General features: G+C 51.1%; 1 protein-coding gene across 1 annotated transcript in view; it reads left to right on the plus strand.

Annotated features, from left to right (window-relative positions):
• Positions 1-16738, plus strand: part of GRIK3 (glutamate ionotropic receptor kainate type subunit 3) — a 242163-nt gene extending 225425 nt beyond the window's left edge. The window contains exons 14-16 of the mRNA XM_040231614.1: positions 7271-7493; positions 8010-8260; positions 14208-16738. Of these exons, the coding sequence (XP_040087548.1) occupies positions 7271-7493; positions 8010-8260; positions 14208-14402 (669 nt within the window). The 3' untranslated portion in view covers positions 14403-16738. The remainder of the gene's footprint in view (positions 1-7270; positions 7494-8009; positions 8261-14207) is intronic.
• Positions 16739-19967: the final 3229 nt, after the last annotated feature.

Below are 19967 nucleotides of genomic sequence, written 5' to 3' on the forward strand. Positions count from 1 at the left end.
GGAGCCCAGCAGGGAGCACCCCTGAAGGTTCCAGAGCCCAGGGCAGATGAACTTTGGTTCTGCGGTTAGCCTGTTTCCAGGTTAAGCTGCAAACCGTCTTAAAAAGCATCCCCTGATGGAGAGGAGCACTCAAGGGAGAGAACGCATCCCCATCCAAAGATGGCAACAGCAGGAAGTGGGGCGCCGGTCTCTCGGGGGACTCCAGATCCCTCGCCCCCTACTCTGTAGCCTGGGAGACGCGTGGCTGGAGGCAGCCCGTCATTCCAAAGGAAATTTCATTTGAAGAGTTGTCAGGGGGCAGCAAGCATCACAAACAGCGTCTCCTGTGTTGTGCTCCCTCCGTCTTGGAAGATAAAAATTAATTAGGAGATAAAAAAGGAGGCCTTTGAAAGCGCTGTTTGGCTGTAAAAATATGTAGGCAAAAATGTAAAGGAGGATATGGGGAAAGCTTGTTCTCGGCAGGGAGGGCTGGGGAGCTTTGAAGAGAGAGGGTGTCGGAAGGCAGCTTCTCCAAGGATTTAGCCCTCTTTGGTCTTGCGGTAGGAGAGACATCACGTGGGAGAGACTGTGTGTGAGCCACAGCTGCTTAGGAAAGCGACAGAGCTGGGGACCAAGACTTCCAGGCTGCCAGGGTCCCTGGCACCATCAGGCTCCACTGAGGCCCATCCTAGTAACTGAGTCTGGAAGGTGCCTGGAGAGGCCATCCAATCCACCTCCCACCTTCCAGCTGCTCAACAGACTATGCCCTGGGCTGGAAGTCTCAGGAGGGTGCTCCCGAGCTCCGCTTCTAATTCCTCCTGAGCTGATTGCTGGCCTCTCTGATGGCACTTAGCAGAAGCAGAATAGGACAGAAATGCAGTGACCAGGCAGAATTGGGTGTGGTGCAGCCTGGCACAGTCAAGTCACATCAGTCTTAGAGTCAGACAGACCAGGACTTGAGTCTTGGCTGTTGTCTCTGCTGGGTGACCATAGGGAAGTCACATTATTCCTCTGAGCCTCAGTCTGCTCACCTGGATGACATGGATTCTGAGTCCCACTGGGCCACAGTTAGCAAGGAGATTCAGTGAACTACCATACATACAGCGGTTAGACAAGGGCCAGGCACACAGAGGCAAAGGCTTTCTTCTCTGATGTCCCTCCGTGTGGCTGACCCAGAAGATGGGCAAACTGGCTGGCTCCTTTTCTATTTTTTCCCCTGTAGTCCCCTCCTGAGGCAAACAGGAGCCCCATGGAGAAACCACAGCCCGTAGACACCTGGAGAACCTCTCATCTTCCACGTCCCTCCAGATTAGGTCCGGGGGGCATTGTGGAGGATATTGGTGCCTCTGTCACAGGACAGCTGTCTACCTCTGCACAGAGCCGAGCGCTTCAGGGGAGCCCAGAGGCCCTCAAATAGAAGAGACCCAGAGCAGGCAGCCCGAGGGGCAGTAACAGGTGCAGGGTCAGCCCGGGGATGATGGGATCTTATTGAGAATGACTCAGTTACTGGTGAGCTCCCTGTGCCTCGGTTTTCTCGCCTATGAAATGGGTATAATAATGATACTCCGTGCCACCCCCCCCCATTGAGGTGATTTTTGAGAAGATTAAATGGGATAATTTATATAAACAACTTTGAACCATACCTGACACCGGATATACATGCAGTGAATGTCAACTCTTTTTGTTGTTTATTCTCGGTGATACACAGCCCTGTTGAGCCCACAGATGTGATTTTAGGGGCCAGATATTTCTTATATAGTTTAATTAGTGATCAGCATTTTAAAATAGGGAGATTTTTGCATTAAAAATAATCACATATCCAGCTTCTTGAAAACATGAAAGATGGAGTGTCACTGAACCAGCACTCATGCAGAGAGATAGACTGTTGGGAGCCAAGAGGGCACTCGCCCTCTCCAGCTTACCAGAACTCCATTCAGCCGTATTTACAGTATCCCTGCCTGGGCCCTGTCAGCCCTGGCGTTTTCTACCACTGAGTCTTATTTCATTTCATTTCTATAGGAACTCTGCACTCTAGAAATTTTTATCCCCAATTTCTGGATGAGAAAACTGAGCCTTACAGAGAATTAAGGAGGTTTAAAAAGATAGAATGATGCCAGCCATTTATCAACCACATCCTAGGAACTTAGCTCTATGCTAAGTGTATCCCTATTTTACCCATGTGGAAAGGGAGGTTCAGAGATGTAACATCACTTGCCTGTGGTCACAGAAGGAGTTGGCATTTGAACCTAGGTAAGTGTGACACCAGAGTCCATGCAGAGGGACCAACCTCTCCCATTACCTCCATCCCCCACCTGCAGCCCTCACCTCCTCACTCTCCCTACAGGGGCCAGTCTGCATCCCTTACCTCCTGACTCTCCCCTGCACAGGCCAGCCTCAGGGGCTCATGCAGTCTGTAGAAGCAGCTGCTAGGCCAGAGGATCGGCAAGTCTGTGCTGGGAAGGTGGGCAGAGCCCCTCAAGGAGCCCCCTGATCCCCATGAAAATAACCCAAGAGACATGATTAACTGCTCAAGTATGTGGATCCGATAAGGCCAAAGACTCCACATCCAGGGATAAGAAAGCCAATTAATCTGGGGAAAGGTCTCCTCTCCAGTATGGAAAATACCCGAGGTCTCGCATGGAATCACATTGCCACTACCTCCCCGCATACATTCCCTGAGATTCAGCTCCCTTTGGAATTGATTTATGTTTATATATATATATACCTATATACATTTTCTTGTACAGAAATGTTAAATTCTCAAGATTAAATATCTTCAGTTGGGGAAAATCAATTTACTTCTTTGAGAAAGCTAGAATTGAAAGTCATGAGCCTGAAACTTACTTTCTTGCCAATTTCACTGATAAAAAAAGCCTCTCCGTCCTGGCGTGTCGCCCTGTATCAGCTGCTCCAAACGATTCCATTAATTGATTGGGTGACTGGCCCTGAAACAGCGCTTATTAAGGTTCCCACTGGAGCTGGGGGACAGGCAGGATTGCATTGGAGCCATAGTAATGTAGGACCATCCCCTGGGGTGGTGACTACTCGGGCCAGTGATAGAACTCGGGCCTCTGGTGACCCGGCCCAGGAAGGCGGGAGGGGGGGCTGAGATTCCAGGAAGGGCCCTGGCTGTAACCCTCCCTGCCTCCGAGGTACCAGAAGGAAGTTTCCCAGGGATGTACTTGGAAGCAAGGACTATCACTCAAGGACGGGACAGAATCTAAGGGGAATTAGAAACCATGAGTGGGTTTTGTGGAAAATGAGGATCCTAAGATATGAGAGAACACAGAGGGTGGCCTTTCTAGGGAGGCAGGTTTCAGGCTCACCTGCCTGCAGGTGACGGAGGTAGTGAATTTGTTGACACGAGCCAGGAGAGCCGAAATTATTGAAATCAGTATCACAGCCAGCTTCCCGCTTTATTGTTACTTTTCATCTGAACTGGCCCAAGTTCTCTGGTGTCCTTTCCCGTCTTCCTCATCCTGGTCCTTTACCTGCTGCAGGCATCAGAGCCCATCAGCCCCAGTACCAGTCCCTGCCCCCTCCAGCCTCCAATGGATATTTCTATCTACATTTATGATGGGGTGTTCCTGGGAAGAGCTTATGTTTTGATGTCTGGCAGGCCTATGTATAGGAGGAACTAGGTGTTGGGGTGTTAAGGAAGAGAATTCAAGGAAGGGTTTCCAGAAACAGGAGAAGTTCTCCCCTTCTGACACAGAGGGAAAGGGACAAGTCTCCCTGAATGGTTCATTGTCAAGCTACTGATGGCTAGTTGTGGGGAGAATGAGTGGGTAAGATGGGTGAGGTGGAGAGGTGGCGGGATGGCTGGTGATGGGTAGGTGGACAAGAGAATGGGTGGGTATTGGATGAATGGATAAATAGGTAAAAAACTGGGTGGATAGTTGTATAGTTAGTAGAATGAATTGGTGTGTAGATAGCGTGAGAGAGACTAGGTGAGAATATGAACACGACGAATAAGAGAATAGATGGGTGGGTGGGTGGATGGATATGTAGATGGAAGGATAGATAGTTGGACGGATGGATACATTAGGGGATATAAGGGGAGACCTGATGGCCTCAGCCACTCCTAATTCCCACCTCTAGGAGCAGAAGGACAATTTGGAAAGCAGGAGAGACTGGGATGGAAAAGGAGTTGAGGTGCTGGAATCACTGGTGAGAGAATAGTATTTAGTTTTTATATGGCTCAGGGTTCCCTGGTAGCTCAGGTGGTAAAGAATCTGCATGCAATGTGGGAGACCTGGGTTCAATCCCTGGGTTGGGAAGATCCCCTGAAAGAGGGCATAGCAAACCACTCCAGTATTCTTGCCTGGAGAATTCCCATGGACAGAAGAGCTTGATGGGCTACAGTCCTTGGGCTTGGAAAAGAGTTGGACACAACTTAGCAACTAAACACAACTAAACAACAACAACAAACCGAGAAAGCAGAGTGCCTGAGGCCATCATGACTGGACTGGGATAATCTTATCAGAGGAATAGTTGCAACTGATTATCTGAGAAAGCAACTATATTGGGAATAAAAGCAGCTTGTGTCAGCATGCGTGTAAGAGAGTATATCAGTTACCTGCTGCTACATAACAAATTACCCCAAACTTAGTGTCTTAAAACAACAATAGTATGACCTCTCAGTCTGTGGGTCAGGAATCAGCACAGCATAGCCGGGTCGTCTGCAAAGGGCCTCTCACAGGCCAGGATCGAGGTGCTGGCTAACGCTGCACCTCCAGGTCCAGCTTTCAAACTCACTCAAGTAACAGTTGGCAGCCTTCAGTTCCCCCTAGGCTGTTGGACTGAGGGCTTCCGACTCCCCATTGACTGTTGGCTAGAGGCTGCCCTCTGATCCTTGTCACGTGGACCTCTCCATGGGGCAGCTCACAGCATAGCAGTGAGCTTCCATCAGAGCAGCAAGCCAGAGAGAGTACAAGCAAGGCAGAAGTCAGCCTCTCCTGTAACCTAATCTCAGGTGTGAGATTTCCCATCACTCGTGGAAAAACGAAAGTGAAAGTCACTCAGTCGTGTCCAACTCTTTGCGACCCCATGGACTATAAAGTCCATGGAATTCTCCAGGCCAGAATACTGCATTGGGTAACCTTTCCCTTCTCCAGGGAATCTTCCCAACCCAGGGATGGAAACCAGGTCTCCCGCATTGCAGGCAGATTCTTTACCAGCTGAGCCACAAGGGAAGCTCAAGAATAGTGGAGTGGTGCTATCCCTTCTCTAGCAAACCTTCCTGACCCAGGAATCAGACCAAGGTCTCTTGCATTACAGGTGGATTCTTTACCAGCTGAGCTATCAGGGAAGCCCGTCACTCCTGGGGGCAGGGGTTAAAAGCAAGTCACTGGGCCCAGCCCACACTCCAGGGACAGGGATCATTGGAGCCAGTCTGAAGCTTCAGACTATGAGAATCTGGGCAGGAAAAGGGACAGAGTGAGAGCAGACCCGAGGGAGAAGCTGGAGGGGGCAGAGTCTGGATAGCAGAAGTTATCTAGAAAATAGACGTCTGGAGAGTCCGAAGAGCTGAAAATCAGGAATGTTCTTGAGGGCAAGAGTAGTTAAGTGTGGGGTGGGGGTGGGGAGCATCTGGGGCTATGGGAGGATGAAAAAGTTGAGGAGCAGGAATAGCTGATCATGGGACAGGTTGAGGATAGGCAGGAGTGGGATCAGCCAGCTTGCTGCTCCAGTGGAACCCACTGAGGGGTTCCAGGCATCCAAGCCCTCCCAGACCTTCGGCTTCAGGGCAGATAAACTTGCAGGAGGAGAGTGTCTGTGAAGGTGCCCTCAGACCCTATGCCCAAAGGCAGCATCACTGGCACTCAAGAGATTCTGGGCTCAGGTGGAATCTCGAGTGAGAAGCTGCCTGCTGCTCTGGGGCTCCCTCCTCCCCAGGCACTTTTGGAGCAACAGCCCTTAAAACTAGGAGGCACCTGGGGAGTAGAAGGTCCACTGTCCGCCCAGTCCCCTCCCCCACCCCTCCCGACAGTCACAGCTTTTCCCTTCTCCCCCAGCCCCACAGCAGCCTCTTGGAGCACACCCATGCCATCACACACCCCGGAGCTGGGCCAGGTGCCAGTCAGACAGGCCGATATCACAGACGGGCATGGCCAGACTCAGAAAAAGCCGGGGACAGTGGGGACTGCAGAGCCACCTGCTCCCTTGGGATGCATGGAGGTGGGGCTGATCCCTGCTGGGAGCAGGCAGCCAGCAGACACTAAGACCCCAAGAAATCTCATAAAGGCATGCATCTTGTTCTGCCCAGTCCTTTCGGGCAGCAAGAGACACTGAACCTCTCCTGGCCCCAGGCCCTCCCTGAGTCCCCACAGCTGGGGATCAAGCACAACAGCCCACTCACCAGCCTGTTCTCAAGGATGCTGGTTCCATCCAGGCAGCAGCATCCAGCCCAGGACACTCTGGAACCAGAGGGTGAGGGGCCACCGGACCACCTGCTCTGACCACCCCTGCTCTCCTGCCCTCTCAGCAACGCTCACCCCACTCCTCTTTCACTGTATTGATGGAGGACAGACAGGAGACGAACCTTCCCCAGGAACATGGTGCATAAGAGGGACTGCTTGAAGTGGGAGTAGGGGCCCTAGAATCCACCGAGCTTTGCCCTCCTCAGCATCCACCCACCTTCCCTGCCACCCTCACAGCGGTTTCTAAGAGGCAGTGAAGCTCAGTGGTTAGGAGCATGGACTCTGGAGTCAGATAGCCTGGTTTTGCCAGTTTGTGTCTGAGTAAATCAGGCAAATTGAGGCACAGCTAAACTCCATTCTCTTATCTGTAAACTGGAGCTAGTGATATTACTGGGTTGGCCCAAAAGTTCATTTGGGTTTCTCCATAAGATGCCGTGGAAAAACCAAAACAAAATTTTGGCCAACCCATACCTGCCCCCTCTGACTATGGGGAAGAATCAGTGCGTTCATGCAGGCAAAGTATTTGGAACATGACCTGCATGTGTTTAATTGTTTAACAAATCTTAGAGAAATAAAAAAAAGTTTTTTAAGAAAAGCCTGAAGACCTCTTGTGCCACAGCAAAGAGTCAAGGGTTTCCATGTGGGTGGGCCCGAGTCTGACTCTCAGCTTTACGATCAGATGCCATGTGTTTGAGGACATACCCTCCCAGGGCCTCAGTTTCCACATCTGAGCAGTGGGCAGAACTCACTCACTCTAAGGACTGTGCACAGAATTCAGTGACCCAGGCCTGCGAAGAGTGAGCAGTGCTTGGTCCCTGTGTGCTCAGTAACTGTGTGTACATCACCTCCACTGCTTCCCCATGGCCCAGAAATCCAAGATCTCCACCTTCGAGAAGATGTGGGCCTTCATGAGCAGCAAACCTTCAGCGCTGGTGAAGAACAACGAGGAGGGCATCCAGCGGACACTGACGGCCGACTACGCGCTGCTCATGGAATCGACCACAATCGAGTACGTCACCCAGAGGAACTGCAACCTCACCCAGATCGGGGGCCTCATTGACTCCAAGGGCTACGGCATCGGCACACCCATGGGTGAGCACAGGGGCTGCAGACGGGAGGGCGGCGGGGGACAGAGGGTGGGCAAGACCCCCAGGTTCACTCTTGCGCACACGTGGCCTCCCACTCCCTCTCTCAGATCACCCCCTGAGCCTTGAAAGGGCTCAGCTCAGAAACAAAACGGCAGAGCCACAAGCCTCATGAGGTCAGCGCCGGCCTGAGCAGAGGAGACTCGGGGGCGGACACAGAGATGGGGGTCAGTTCAAGGTCTTGCCTCCTCTCTCTGACCTCACCCCTGCTGAGACAGCTCAGATACACTGGGCCTTCCAGAGGCCTGCAGGGACAGGGATTCATAGGCAAGACTCTCCACCCTGGATCCGTGGAGACACCATTGATGGATTAAAAGAGGGGCCTCCTGGCACTGGGGGCCCCCTTCGGAAGAGCGTGCTGAGAGGGCTAGTGATGGTGGCTAGCCCCAGCCAGGGTATTGGCAGGGGTGCACAGACAGGCTGAAGGCTGCTGATGGCCAGGGTCCCCTCTCCCCCCACCCAGGCTCCCCGTACCGGGACAAGATCACCATTGCCATCCTGCAGCTCCAGGAGGAGGACAAGCTGCACATCATGAAGGAGAAGTGGTGGAGGGGCAGCGGGTGCCCTGAGGAGGAAAACAAAGAGGCCAGCGCCCTGGGCATCCAGAAGATCGGGGGCATCTTCATCGTCCTAGCCGCCGGGCTGGTCCTGTCTGTGCTGGTGGCTGTGGGCGAGTTTGTGTACAAGCTCCGCAAGACTGCAGAGCGAGAGCAGGTAAGCCTCCAAGAACTGGAGCGGGCACTGGGAAGGGATGGAACAGACCAGGGACCACACCGGCTTCACAGTCCTTAGGTGCCAGGTACAAGGTGGTGTCTGATCCCACCCCTCCCCCCATAGCCCGCTCTGCATCCCATTCACCAGGAAGGCCTACCAGCCCCATTCTGCACGCTTCCCCATCACGCTGGCTCCATGTCAGGCCATGCCCATCGTCCCCAGCTGGACCACGCGCTAGCCTCTGGTCGGGTCTTCCTGCCTCCTCTCTTCCTCTCCACCAGCTGCTCTCCATACAGCAGCCAGTGCCCTGTTTAAAACTTAATTCGAACCATGTCGTTCCCCTGCATAAACCCCTCCAGGGTAATTGTGGATGCTTCGTTATGCTCACATAGGGGTTCATTATACTGTTCTCTTCACTTCTGCATATATTTGGAAATTTCCATAATCAAAAGTTTAACAGAGAAAAAGAGTTAAGAGGGCTAGCCCAAGCTTGCTAGGTTCAGCCCATCTGATTAATTCACGTGTGGTTGGGCAGTGGTTCCGGCTCCCAGTAGCAAACTGGAATCACAGGGAGCAAGTGTTTTAAGTGCTAATACCCTGGCCCCACTCCCAGAGACTGTGTTTTAATTGGTCTGTGGCGACCCCTGGGATTGGCTTCTTAAGAAAGTGTATAGAGTGATTTGAATGTGCACCTTGAGTGGAGGGCCAGTGGTCTGTGGGGAAGCTCTTCTCACAGGGAAGTTCAAAGGGAGACAGGGCAAGTGTGGAAGGAGATTGTGGTTAAGTCTTCTGTATAAGATGTACTTACACATCCACCCAAAATTCAGTGGAGTCGTTTCTAATCAGTAAGCCTGAGTGAGCAAAGAGGAAGAGCAAAGATAATTCTTGGTGTTCAAGTTCACATAGGTGTGAGAAAAGGGACATGTTACCACATTGCTCAGGGGGAGTCCAAGAGGGTAAGTTTCTGGAAGGTAACTCTGCAGTAAGGCCAGAGTCTTTAAAGGAGGCTACATGTTTGGATCAGTCAATACCTACTTTCAGAAATGCACCCAGTGGAAGTGGCCAAAACATGTGCAATTTTATTGACAAGAATGTTCACTGAAGTGTTCATTTTAATGTGAAAAAAAAAATGTGAGAAAACCTAAATGTCCAATAATTGGGAATGGTTTTAAAAATTATGATTCGTCTAAGAAGAACAGTCAAATCCTTTAGGTTACATTAGAATTACATTACAATTGAAATGAGCTCCAAATTCCATTAAAAAGCCTATAGGATCTTGTCCTTACCCACCTCCACAGCCTCCTCCTTCCCACCCTCTGACTCTGCTCCACACACACTGGCCACATTTTTAGTCCCTAGCCAGCCAAGCACACTTCTGCCTTAGGGCCTTTGCACAGTCTGTTCCAGAACCCTGCACTGTGCTTCCCGCAGAGCCCCATATTCTTAGAGTCTTCTGGGCATTCAGCTGAAGCTCAACTAGTCTTTCCCACCTATCGCCCCTCCCTACCCAACTCTATCCCATTTCAATGCTTTATTCTCTTAATAATGGTTAACTCTTTCTGAAACTATTTATTTGTCCACATGTTTCTTATCTGTTTCTATCCCATCATCAGCGTTCCCTGAGCGCTAGGGCCTTGTCTGTCTGTTTCACTGCTATGTCCCTAACACCTAGAAGTGCCTGCACAGAGTTCAGCTCAGTTCAGCTCAGTTCAGTTCAGTCGCTCCATCGTGTTCAACTCTTTGAGACCCCACGGATTGCAGCACACCAGGCCTCCCTCTCCTTCACCAACTCCCGGAGTTTACTCAAACTCATGTCCATTGAGTCGGTGATGCCATCCAACCGTCCCATCCTCTGTCGTCCCCTTCTCCTCCCGGCTTCAATCTTTCCCAGCATCAGGGTCTTTTCAAATGAGTCAGTTCTTCGCATCAGGTGGCCAAAGCATTGGAGTTTCAGCTTCAACATCAGTCCTTCCAATGACTATTCAGGACTGATTTCCTTTAGGATGGACTAGTTGGATCTCCTTGCAGTCCAAGGGACTCTCAAGAGTCTTCTCCAACAGTTCAAATACATCAGTTCTTCGGCATTCAGCTTTCTTTATAGTCCAACTCTCACATCCATACATGACTACTGGAAAAACCATAGCTTTGACTAGACGGACCTTTGTTGGCAAAGTAATGTCTCTGCTTTTTAATATACTGTCCAAGTTGGTCATAACTTTTCTTCCAAGGAGTACGTCTTTTAATTTCATGGCTGCAGTCACCATCTGCAGTGATTTTGGAGCCCAAAAAGATAAAGTCTGTCACTGTTTCCACTGTTTCCCCATCTATTTCCCATGAAGTGATGGGACCAGATGCCATGATCTTCGTTTTCTGAATGTTGAGCTTTAAGCCAACTTTTTCACTCTCCTCTTTCACTTTCATCAAGAGGCTCTTTAGTTCTTCACTTTCTGCCATAAGGGTGGCACTATCTGCATATCTGAGGTTATTGATATTTCTCTTGGCAATCTTGATTCCAACTTGTGCTTCCTCCAGCCCAGCATTTCTCATGATGTACTCTGCATATAAGTTAAATAAGCAGGGTGACAATATACAGCCTTGACGTACTCCTTTTCCTATTTGGAACCAGTCTGTTGTTCCATGTCCAGTTCTAACTGTTGCTTCCTGGCCTGTATACAGATTTCTCAAGAGGCAGGTTGGGTGGTATGGTATTCCCATTTCTTTAAGAATCTTCCACAGTTTATTGTGATCCACACAGTCAAAGGCTTTGGCATAGTCAATAAAGCAGAAATAGATGTTTTTCTGGAATCCTCTTTCTTTTTCAATGATCCAACAGATGTTGGCAATTTGATCTCTGGTTCCTCTGCCTTTTCTAAATCCAGCTTAAACATCTGGAAGTCCATAGTTCACATACTGTTGAAGCCTGGCTTGGAGAATTTTGAGTATTTCTTTACTAGCATGTGAGATGAGTGCAATTGTGTGGTAATTTGAACATTCTTTGGCATTGCCTTTCTTTGGGATTGGAATGAAAACTGACCTTTTCCAGTCCTGTGGCCACTGCTAAGTTTTCCAAATTTGCTGGCATATTGAGTGCAGCACTTTCACAGCATAATCTTTTAGGATTTGAGATAGCTCAACTGGAATTCCATCACCTCCACTAGCTTTGTTTGTAATGATGCTTCCTAAGGCCCACTTGACTTCCCACTCCAGGAAGTCTGGCTCTAGGTGAGTGAGCACACCATCATGGTTATCTGGGTCATGAAGATCTTTTTTGTATAGTTCTTCTGTGTATTCTTGCCACCTCTTCTTAATCTTCTGCTTCTGTTAGGTTCATACCATTTCTATCCTTTATCGAGCCCATCTTTGCATGAAATGTTCCCTTGGTATCTCTAATTTTCTTGAAGAGATCTCTAGTCTTTCCCATTCTATTGTTTTCCTCTATTTCTTTTCATTGATCACTGGGGAAGACTTTCTTATCTCTCCTTGCTATTCTCTGGAACTCTGCATTCAGATGCTTATATCTTTCCTTTTCTCCTTTGCCTTTCACTTCTCTTCTGTTCACAGCTATTTGTAAGGCCTCATCAGACAACCATTGCCTTTTTGCATTTCTTTTTCTTGGGGATGGTCTTGATCCCTGCCTCCTGTACAATGTCACAAACCTCCGTCCATAGTTCTTGGGTCTATCAGATCTAATTCCTTGAATCTATTTCTCACTTCCACGTATAATCATTAAGGGATTTGATTTAGGTTCTACCTGAATGGTCTAGTGGTTTTCCCTACTTTCTTCAATTTAAGTCTGAATTTGGCAATAAGGAGTTCATGATCTGAGCCACAGTCAGCTCCTGGTCTTGTTCTTGCTGACTGTATAGAGCTTCTCCATCTTTGGCTGCAAAGGATATAATCAGTCTGATTTCAGTGTTGACCATCTGGTGATGTCCATGTGTAGAGTTGTCTCTTGTGTTGTTGGAAGAGGGTGTTGCTATGACCAGTGCGTTCTCTTGGCAAAACTCAGCCTTTGCTGTGCTTCATTCTGTACTCCAAGACAAAATTTGCCTGTTACTCCAGGTGTTTCTTGACCTCCTACTTTTGCATTCCAGTCCCCTGTAATGAAAAAGACATCTTTTGGGGGTGTTAATTCTAGAAGGTCTTGTAGGTCTTCATAGAACCGTTCAACTTCAGCTTCTTAAGCATTACTGGTCAGGGCTTGGATTACCGTGATACTGAATGCTTTGCCTTGGAAACGAAAAGAGATCATTCTGTCGTTTTTGATATTGCATCCAAGTACTTCATCGGACTCTTTTGTTGACTATGATGGCTACTCCATTTCTTCTAAGGGATTCTTGCCCACAGCAGGCGATATGATGGTCATCTGAGTTAAATTCACCCATTCCAGTCCATTTTAGTTCACTGATTCCTAAAATGTCGGCATTCACTCTTGCCATCTCCTGTTTGACCACTTCCAATTTGCCTTGATTCATGGACCTAACATTCCAGGTTCCTATGCAATATCGCTCTTTACAGCATCGGACTTTACTTCTAACACCAGTCACACCCACAACTGGGTGTTGTGTTTGCTTTGGCTCCATCTCTTCATTCTTTCTGGAGTTACTTCTCCACTGATCTCCAGTAGCATATTGGGCACCTACCGACCTGGGGAGTTCCTCTTTCAGTATCACATGGACCACAGCCTTGTCTAAATCAATGAAACTATGGGCCATGCTGTGTAGGGCCACCCAAGACAGACGGATCATGGTGGAGAGTTCTGACAAAGCGTGGTCCACTGGAGAAGGGAACGGCCAACCACTTCAGTATTCTTGCCTTGAGAACCCCATGAACAGTATGAACAGTATGAAAATGGCACAGAGTAGGTCTCGGTAAATAGTCGCAGAATGAAGAGGGGAGGTAAGGAGGGAAGATGTCTTGCATTTAGTGGAGGAGCAAGAGGAAGCTTGGTGAGGTCACACAGAGGGTAAGAGACAGAGTCAGAATTCAAAGCCAAGTCCTCATTCCCCAGTACCCCATGACCTAACTACAACCTGTGCTGATGCCCAGGCCTCCCCTGGCAAGTTGAGACATTGACAGCCTTCTGCCTTCTCGACAAGCCATGAGACAGCCTCTGGCAGCTGGTCTCATAGAAGCCCCTGCCATGAGATACCTATGGGCAGTGTGCACTTGAGCTGTCCCTCTTGGACACCCACAGGGACCCAAGCCAGAAACAGCCCTACAGGGACCTGCCTCCCCATTGAGAAATCTACACTAGACTTTCCTGAATGGGAGCAAAGTGACTCCTCCCTTCAATGGGAACCCCTCTCACAGAGGTTATCCATATATTCATCAAGTGTTTCTTAAGCCCTGACTCTGAGCCAGGCCTAGAGCTGGACGCTGGGCTCATAGGATGAAACTGGCTAGTTCCTGCCCTCAGAAGCTAGTGGAGAAAAGTCAGGTGGGTAAACTACTCAGACTTTAATGTGCATGCCAGTCAGAACCACAGTTTGTTCATCAGTAAAATGGGGCTAAGATGATATCACCTTAGATTCCAAACAAGGACGTGATGCTTTGTAAGCTGCTCTCCAAACTACCTGGGCTTCCCTAGTGTTTCAGTGGTAAAGAACCCACCTGCCAATGCAAGAAATGCAGTTCAATTCCTGGGTCGGGAAGATCCCCTGGAGAAGGAAATGGCAACCCACTCCAGTATTCTTGCCTGGGAAATCCCATGGACAGAGGAGCCTGGCGGGCTACAATCCATGCGGCCGCAAAAGAGTTCGACACAACTTGGCGACTAAACAACCCACACTAATCACCTTGCTGGGGGCAGAGGGCGGGTGGTGTGAACGTGTGAAGGAGAGCCCGCGGCCTTGGCACAGGCTCTGGGAGGAAGGGGAGGAGTTGGCTGGAGTTCCATGGCCGGGCCTCACCCCTGTGCTCCTTCCCCTCCCACCCCCGACCCCAGCGTTCCTTCTGCAGCACCGTGGCTGACGAGATCCGCTTCTCCCTTACCTGCCAGCGTCGGGTCAAGCACAAGCCGCAGCCTCCCATGATGGTTAAGACTGACGCCGTCATCAACATGCACACGTTCAACGACCGCCGGCTTCCGGGCAAAGACAGCATGACCTGCAGCACATCACTGGCCCCCGTGTTCCCCTAGGCACAGGTGGGGTGGGGACCGCCGGCCTGGGGCAGGGCGGAGGAGAGCAAAGGAGACTGGAAGGAACATCCCCAAGCCCCACGCTGGACTTGGGGACCAGAGCTGCTGCCTGCCCGTTGGGCCAGGAGCCCTCTGCCCTTACCTACCAGGAAACCAGCAGGCCCCCAGGCCAGCTGCTTGGGCTTCACCCTCCTGTTGTTTCTTCTGTGGGTTTCTAAAGCTGCCAGCCAAGACAGCCAAGGCCAAAGGAAGCACATGCCTCTCTCAGGCCAAATCCACCTGCCCCTCAACTCTCTTCTATAGTCAGAAGTTTCTACCATGGCCCTGCAGGGTCCAAAGGAAACAGGAAACAGCTCTCATGTTGCCACTCCTTCCCCACGAGGCCAGGCCTCCTGGAACTTGACTATGAGACCAGAGACACAGACCGTGGGTACCGAAAAGGATGCTATCGTTTGGCTGCCAAGGGGAGCTGAAGCTGGAGGACAGCCACCCCACATGCCTGGTCAGAAGGAAGAACTCATCCCCCAGGGGCTGCTCACATGGTCCTGAGCTCCTGGACTTGACACCACCCATGGTGGAGCCCCTGTTTGGGCAAAGTTAAAGGCAGGAGCCCCACGGGGAAAACGAGGAGTTTGGAGTCTGGGAGAGAGGAGGATGCACAGAGAATGCCAATTTGAATTCTTCTGGACAATGTCGCAAAGTGTCCCGCTCATCTAGGTCTCTAGGAGTGGGAAAGTGGTCAGAGCAAGTTCTCTTCCCCGTTGTGACCGGAGGAGAATGGACCCCCTCCGGGATCTCTCGCAAAGGATCCCCGGGGACTTGGCCAGAGGAACAGTGGATTCCATGGAGATCCCACAGGCCCTCAAGCCATTGGATTTTATTTTGCTGGTTTCCAAGCTGTTTTCTAAGCCCCGGTGGCATTAGGACGCTTGAGCTCTTTGCCATCTACTCTTCAGCGACTCTCCATTCCTGGCCAGTTGACCTTGACCGTCTTCTGTCATCATGGAAGGAGGAAAGTGGCCTAGATTGAAGTGAACATTGTCACCCATCCTCCAAGGAGGATCAAGTCCACTGCACAGGCTCACTTTGGGGTAGCTGGATTGGGGGACACTTAAAGAACTCCATGCCTCCTGGACTTGTCAAACCTAAAGATGCCCCCCAGAGAAAGAAAATTTCCAGGGGGCAGAATAGTCTCCCTGGTAGAGGCCCCTGGGTTGGGGAGGCTGAAGCTGCCTCCTGGAGGATTAACCAAAGACCCCACACAGAAATACAAGGTCGTGGTAGCCCCCGGTCTCTTGTCCAGAGGAGCTAGGACCTTGTGGGATTTGGGGGTTCGGCAGAGAAATAGTAGCAGAGGAGGTGCAGCGAGGGGTGGGCCAGGCGATCTGTGGGTTCCAGCCAGCTGGGACAGATACTCTAGGTCTGAGACTATTAAGATTCTGGGAGGAGAATGAGACATGGAGGGATTGGGAACAAAGTGTCCTTAAAGAGAGCACGATGAGGCCAGCAAGGCTGCCCATGGCCAAGGGCAAAGGGCAGGCTTTGCGCCAGGGAAAGGGAGCTGGAAATCTGTACAGACACCAGGAGACACCAGCCACCCACCCCTGCCACTCTTCTGCTTCTGCTTGGGGACCCTGGTTAGGAAAAGAGCCACATTTAGGTCTCAAGAACCTTCTCAGCTGGGGTGAAGGGTAATCTCTAACTCTCCTCAGGAGTCCCAAAGCAGGAGAGCACAGTGGACACATGTGAAAACTATTGTTTCTTCTCCAAACTGGGCCAAACCAGCTGGTTCCCAGGGCCACAGCGGTTCCGACAGGCTGTGAGCACTGGAGGTGGGAGAAGAGGGATGGAATGCCATGTGGCCAACATGCATCATGATAGGAAAAGCCATGCTGTTGTGAGCTCCTGGATGTAGGAGTGTATGTGTGTCTGCGTGTGCGTGTGCATATATGTGTATCTTCGTATGTCTGATCTTTGGGGGCTGGGCATGAAGGATAAAAGAGGGCATGTAACAGAGTCCCGGGCATGCAATAATAGGAGAACCTTTGGGATCTGATGTGTGTGTGTGTGCATGTGTTTGTGAATTTGGGGTGAAGGAGATAAATCTGGACAAGCAGCAGGACCCCATACATGTAAAAACAGGAGAAGCCATGCCATATTGGGGTTCTGGTGAGTATACTTATGTATACATACGTGAACAACTGTGTATGCTTGTGTGTGTGTGTGTGTGTGTGTGTGCACGCTTTTTGCACCTAATGGCAGAGGGTGGAGGACAAGATAAAATATGTTTTAATGGAGAAGCTGCTGTTGCTGCTAAGTCGCTTCAGTCGTGTCCGACTCTGTGCGACCCCATAGACGGCAGCCCACCAGGCTCCCCCGTCCCTGGGATTCTCCAGGCAAGAACACTGGAGTGGGTTGCCATTTCCTTCTCCAATGCATGAAAGTGAAAAGTGAAAGTGAAGTCACTCAGTCGTGCCCGACTCTTAGCGACCCCATGGACTGCAGCCTAGCAGGCTCCTCCACCCATGGGATTCTCCAGGCAAGAGTACTAGAGTGGGACGCCATTGCCTTCTCCAATGGAGAAGCTAAATAAGTTTAAATGGAGAAGCCATGTCATCAAGGGGTCCATTTGTGAGCACGTGTGCATGTGTGTGTGCAGTGGAGCGTGGGAGGGAAGACAGAACTAGATCGGTACACAGCACAAGGGAATGCATGTTGTATGTGAGGAGCCACATGGGCCTGGAGTTCGTGTGTGTGTGTTCACACATGTGTGTTCAAACGTACACATATGTTCCAGCTTACAATAGGGGCAGAGATGGACAATCAGAAAGGGAACTAGAGTCTGGGTACACTTCTGCCATGGAGAGAAGTCATTTGTCACAAAGATTTGCTGAGATTACATAGGCCTAGGGAGACTGGCCAAGTGGGGACGAAACCCTGCAGGCACCCATAGCTCATGACTTCTTTGCTCTCTGTGGAGTATCCTATTTGAAGGGAAAATGACTGTTTCTGGCAGTTTCCAGATAACCAGATTCTGATGAAGGTATTTGCCAGTTTTTTCTCACCAGTCACAGACATGAGCCACTCTCTTTCTTTATCCGGTCTACCTTCATGGCACACGCCCACATCCATGTTCGTATCACACACTCGACTGTGTGTGTGCTTTTGTGTGTGACACGCCACGAACGTGTCATTTCTTCTGAGACTATGCATATATATAGACTGTGATGACAGGAAGACTAGGAGCTGGTGGGGTAGGAAGAGCTTCATCAAAGGAGGGGAGGAAGGTGGAACTCAGCTGCACGATTCCATTAGGGAAATCCCCCGAAAGGGACTGAAATGATTTCTCAAGTCCTACATGGAGATGGGAGGACACGCAGCCTGATATCGCCCTCCCATTCGAGCCTTATGTCCGTATGTGGATAATGGTTCCAACTCTGCCTGATGACCTGTGTTTGTCTCCGAGACCAGCCCAGCATTCAGAGTGCAGCGGAGGTCGCTTCTCTCTGAATGTGAGCTCTGTCCCAGGGGACGAAGGTGCTGCTGCGTCTTGGGGTGGAGGCCGGGGAACTAGTCCCAGCAAGGTGGGTCAAGTGGAAATAACGTTCAGGCCCACCTGCCCGCAGGCGTGGATCTGAGCCACGGTGAGTGCGCGCACGCACACACGGAGGCACTGAGGTCAGTGGCAGCTCAACACTGGTTTGGATAGAGCGGAGGATCGGACTGGCCCAAGCAGGCACTGGACTGTTCCTCTCCAGCACATACCGGCCTTGAAGAGCACCCCTACCTTCCACCTCCATCCCCCACCCCAAAATGCCAGTGCCTCCCCTCAGCTTGCTCCAACTGGCCAGACTGAGGGCCAGCACTGGGTACATACACACCTTGCCAAGGCCCTGGGGGATGGGGCCACAAGGCCTCATTTTCTCTCTCCCCGTGACCTGTTACTAGTCCATCTTCTGTGGACAGATAAGAAAAACCTGAGAACTTTGTCACCATTTAATGGGCCCCATGCTGGGCGCGTGTCTCAAGACGAGTACGGCCCCCTTGGCTGAGGAGCTGAGTCTGAGTCTCTGAAGGGTGGGAGCACCTCCCCTGCTCACAGCCAAGACTCTGTCTCCACTAGCCAAGCCCACGGGTTCCTCGCAAGGCCCCAGGCATGGGCAGAGGGCAAGTCCAGCCCTGGATGGAGGAGGGCTCTGGCAGTGGAGAGAAGGCTCCACGTGGTTAGAAGTCACTCCCTCCCTAAGCCCCAGGAAAGCAGAAGTCAGACACAGGCACCCGCTCACCCAGAACAGTGGGAAGCTCCCTCCCCGACATCTCCCAGGTGGGTGTGCCATGTGTGGGCTGGCGGCTGCGGCGTCATCACTCAGCACGAAGCCCATCCCTTCTCAGACCCTTCTCAGCTCTCTGCTCCAGCCCACATCTCTGGTCCTGTGTGGACAGCCATCTGGGAAGGCCTTAGCAATCTGGACAAACAGCTGTATGGACTTAACCTCTGAGATGGGCCCAGCCCCGTGGACATACTCAAGAAGTGCGCCCAGCTCTGTAGACGGGCCTCTGCACTAGACCCATCTGGAAAAGCCCTGGGCTGGGAGGACCCATCTGGAACGGGCCCAGCTGCTTGCCCCAGTAGAAGGGTCCCGCCCTCGGTCCCCCAGCCAGCCTGAATGGAGCCTTCCTTTCTGTCCTGGCTTTGCCCAGGAGTTAGAAATTCAGAGATGAGGCCATACATGAAAGTCACAAAACTGTTTTTGGTAGAAGGTTAAAGTTCTGTACAGTATATATATGAATGTAAAAAGATATATATATATGCTGTATATATATATATATGCACAGTGTATATATGACCTGTAGCCCATGTGTATATGCACCCCTCCCCGCACGTCTGCACACAGAGTGTACATTACCCAGCCAGTGTGGATGGGGACCAGGTGAGCGGCGGGGGCTGTAGCTGCAGAGTTTGGGATGGAGGCCGCTTGGGGCAGGGGCTGCGGAGAGCCCTGTGGGGGACGAGAAGGGCCCATGCACGTCAGAGCTGCAGACCCTGAGGAGAAAGGGAGAACCAAGCGGCTGGCAGATAGGCCTCCTGAGGATGACAGGAGTGGTCCGAGGGCCTTGTCTGCATCTGAGAGGCTCTGAGGGTTGTCGGGCCTCTGTCTGGGGGGCAGTGTCATACAGTACTGGGCTCCTGGGCCAACGTGACAGCTGCAGTCCCAGGGCAGTTAGCAGGGAGCTGGAAGGACTGGGAAAGAGGGGGCCGCTTGCTGGACCAGCTCTCAATACCTGTCTGCCCAGCCGCCAGGGATGCTCTACCTGGAATACCCTAGAAGGCCTGAGTATGGCAGAGGCCATTGCCTCACATTCTCAACCATACACAAGGACAACCCAGCTCCCAGCTAAGAAAACCCTTTTTCAGGAGGACGGCCCCCTGGGCATTGCCAGCATGCCAGTCCAATGTCCCTGGCCCCTGTCTTCTAGAACAGACTTCAAATCACCCCACAGTGTCTCTGTTTTACAGATCAAAACTCTGAGGCCTCCAGATGTAAGAAAACAGCTGTGGACCCA

The sequence above is a fragment of the Oryx dammah genome, unplaced genomic scaffold (genome assembly GCF_014754425.2).
Source record: "Oryx dammah isolate SB20612 unplaced genomic scaffold, SCBI_Odam_1.1 HiC_scaffold_28, whole genome shotgun sequence".
NCBI lineage: Eukaryota > Metazoa > Chordata > Mammalia > Artiodactyla > Bovidae > Oryx > Oryx dammah.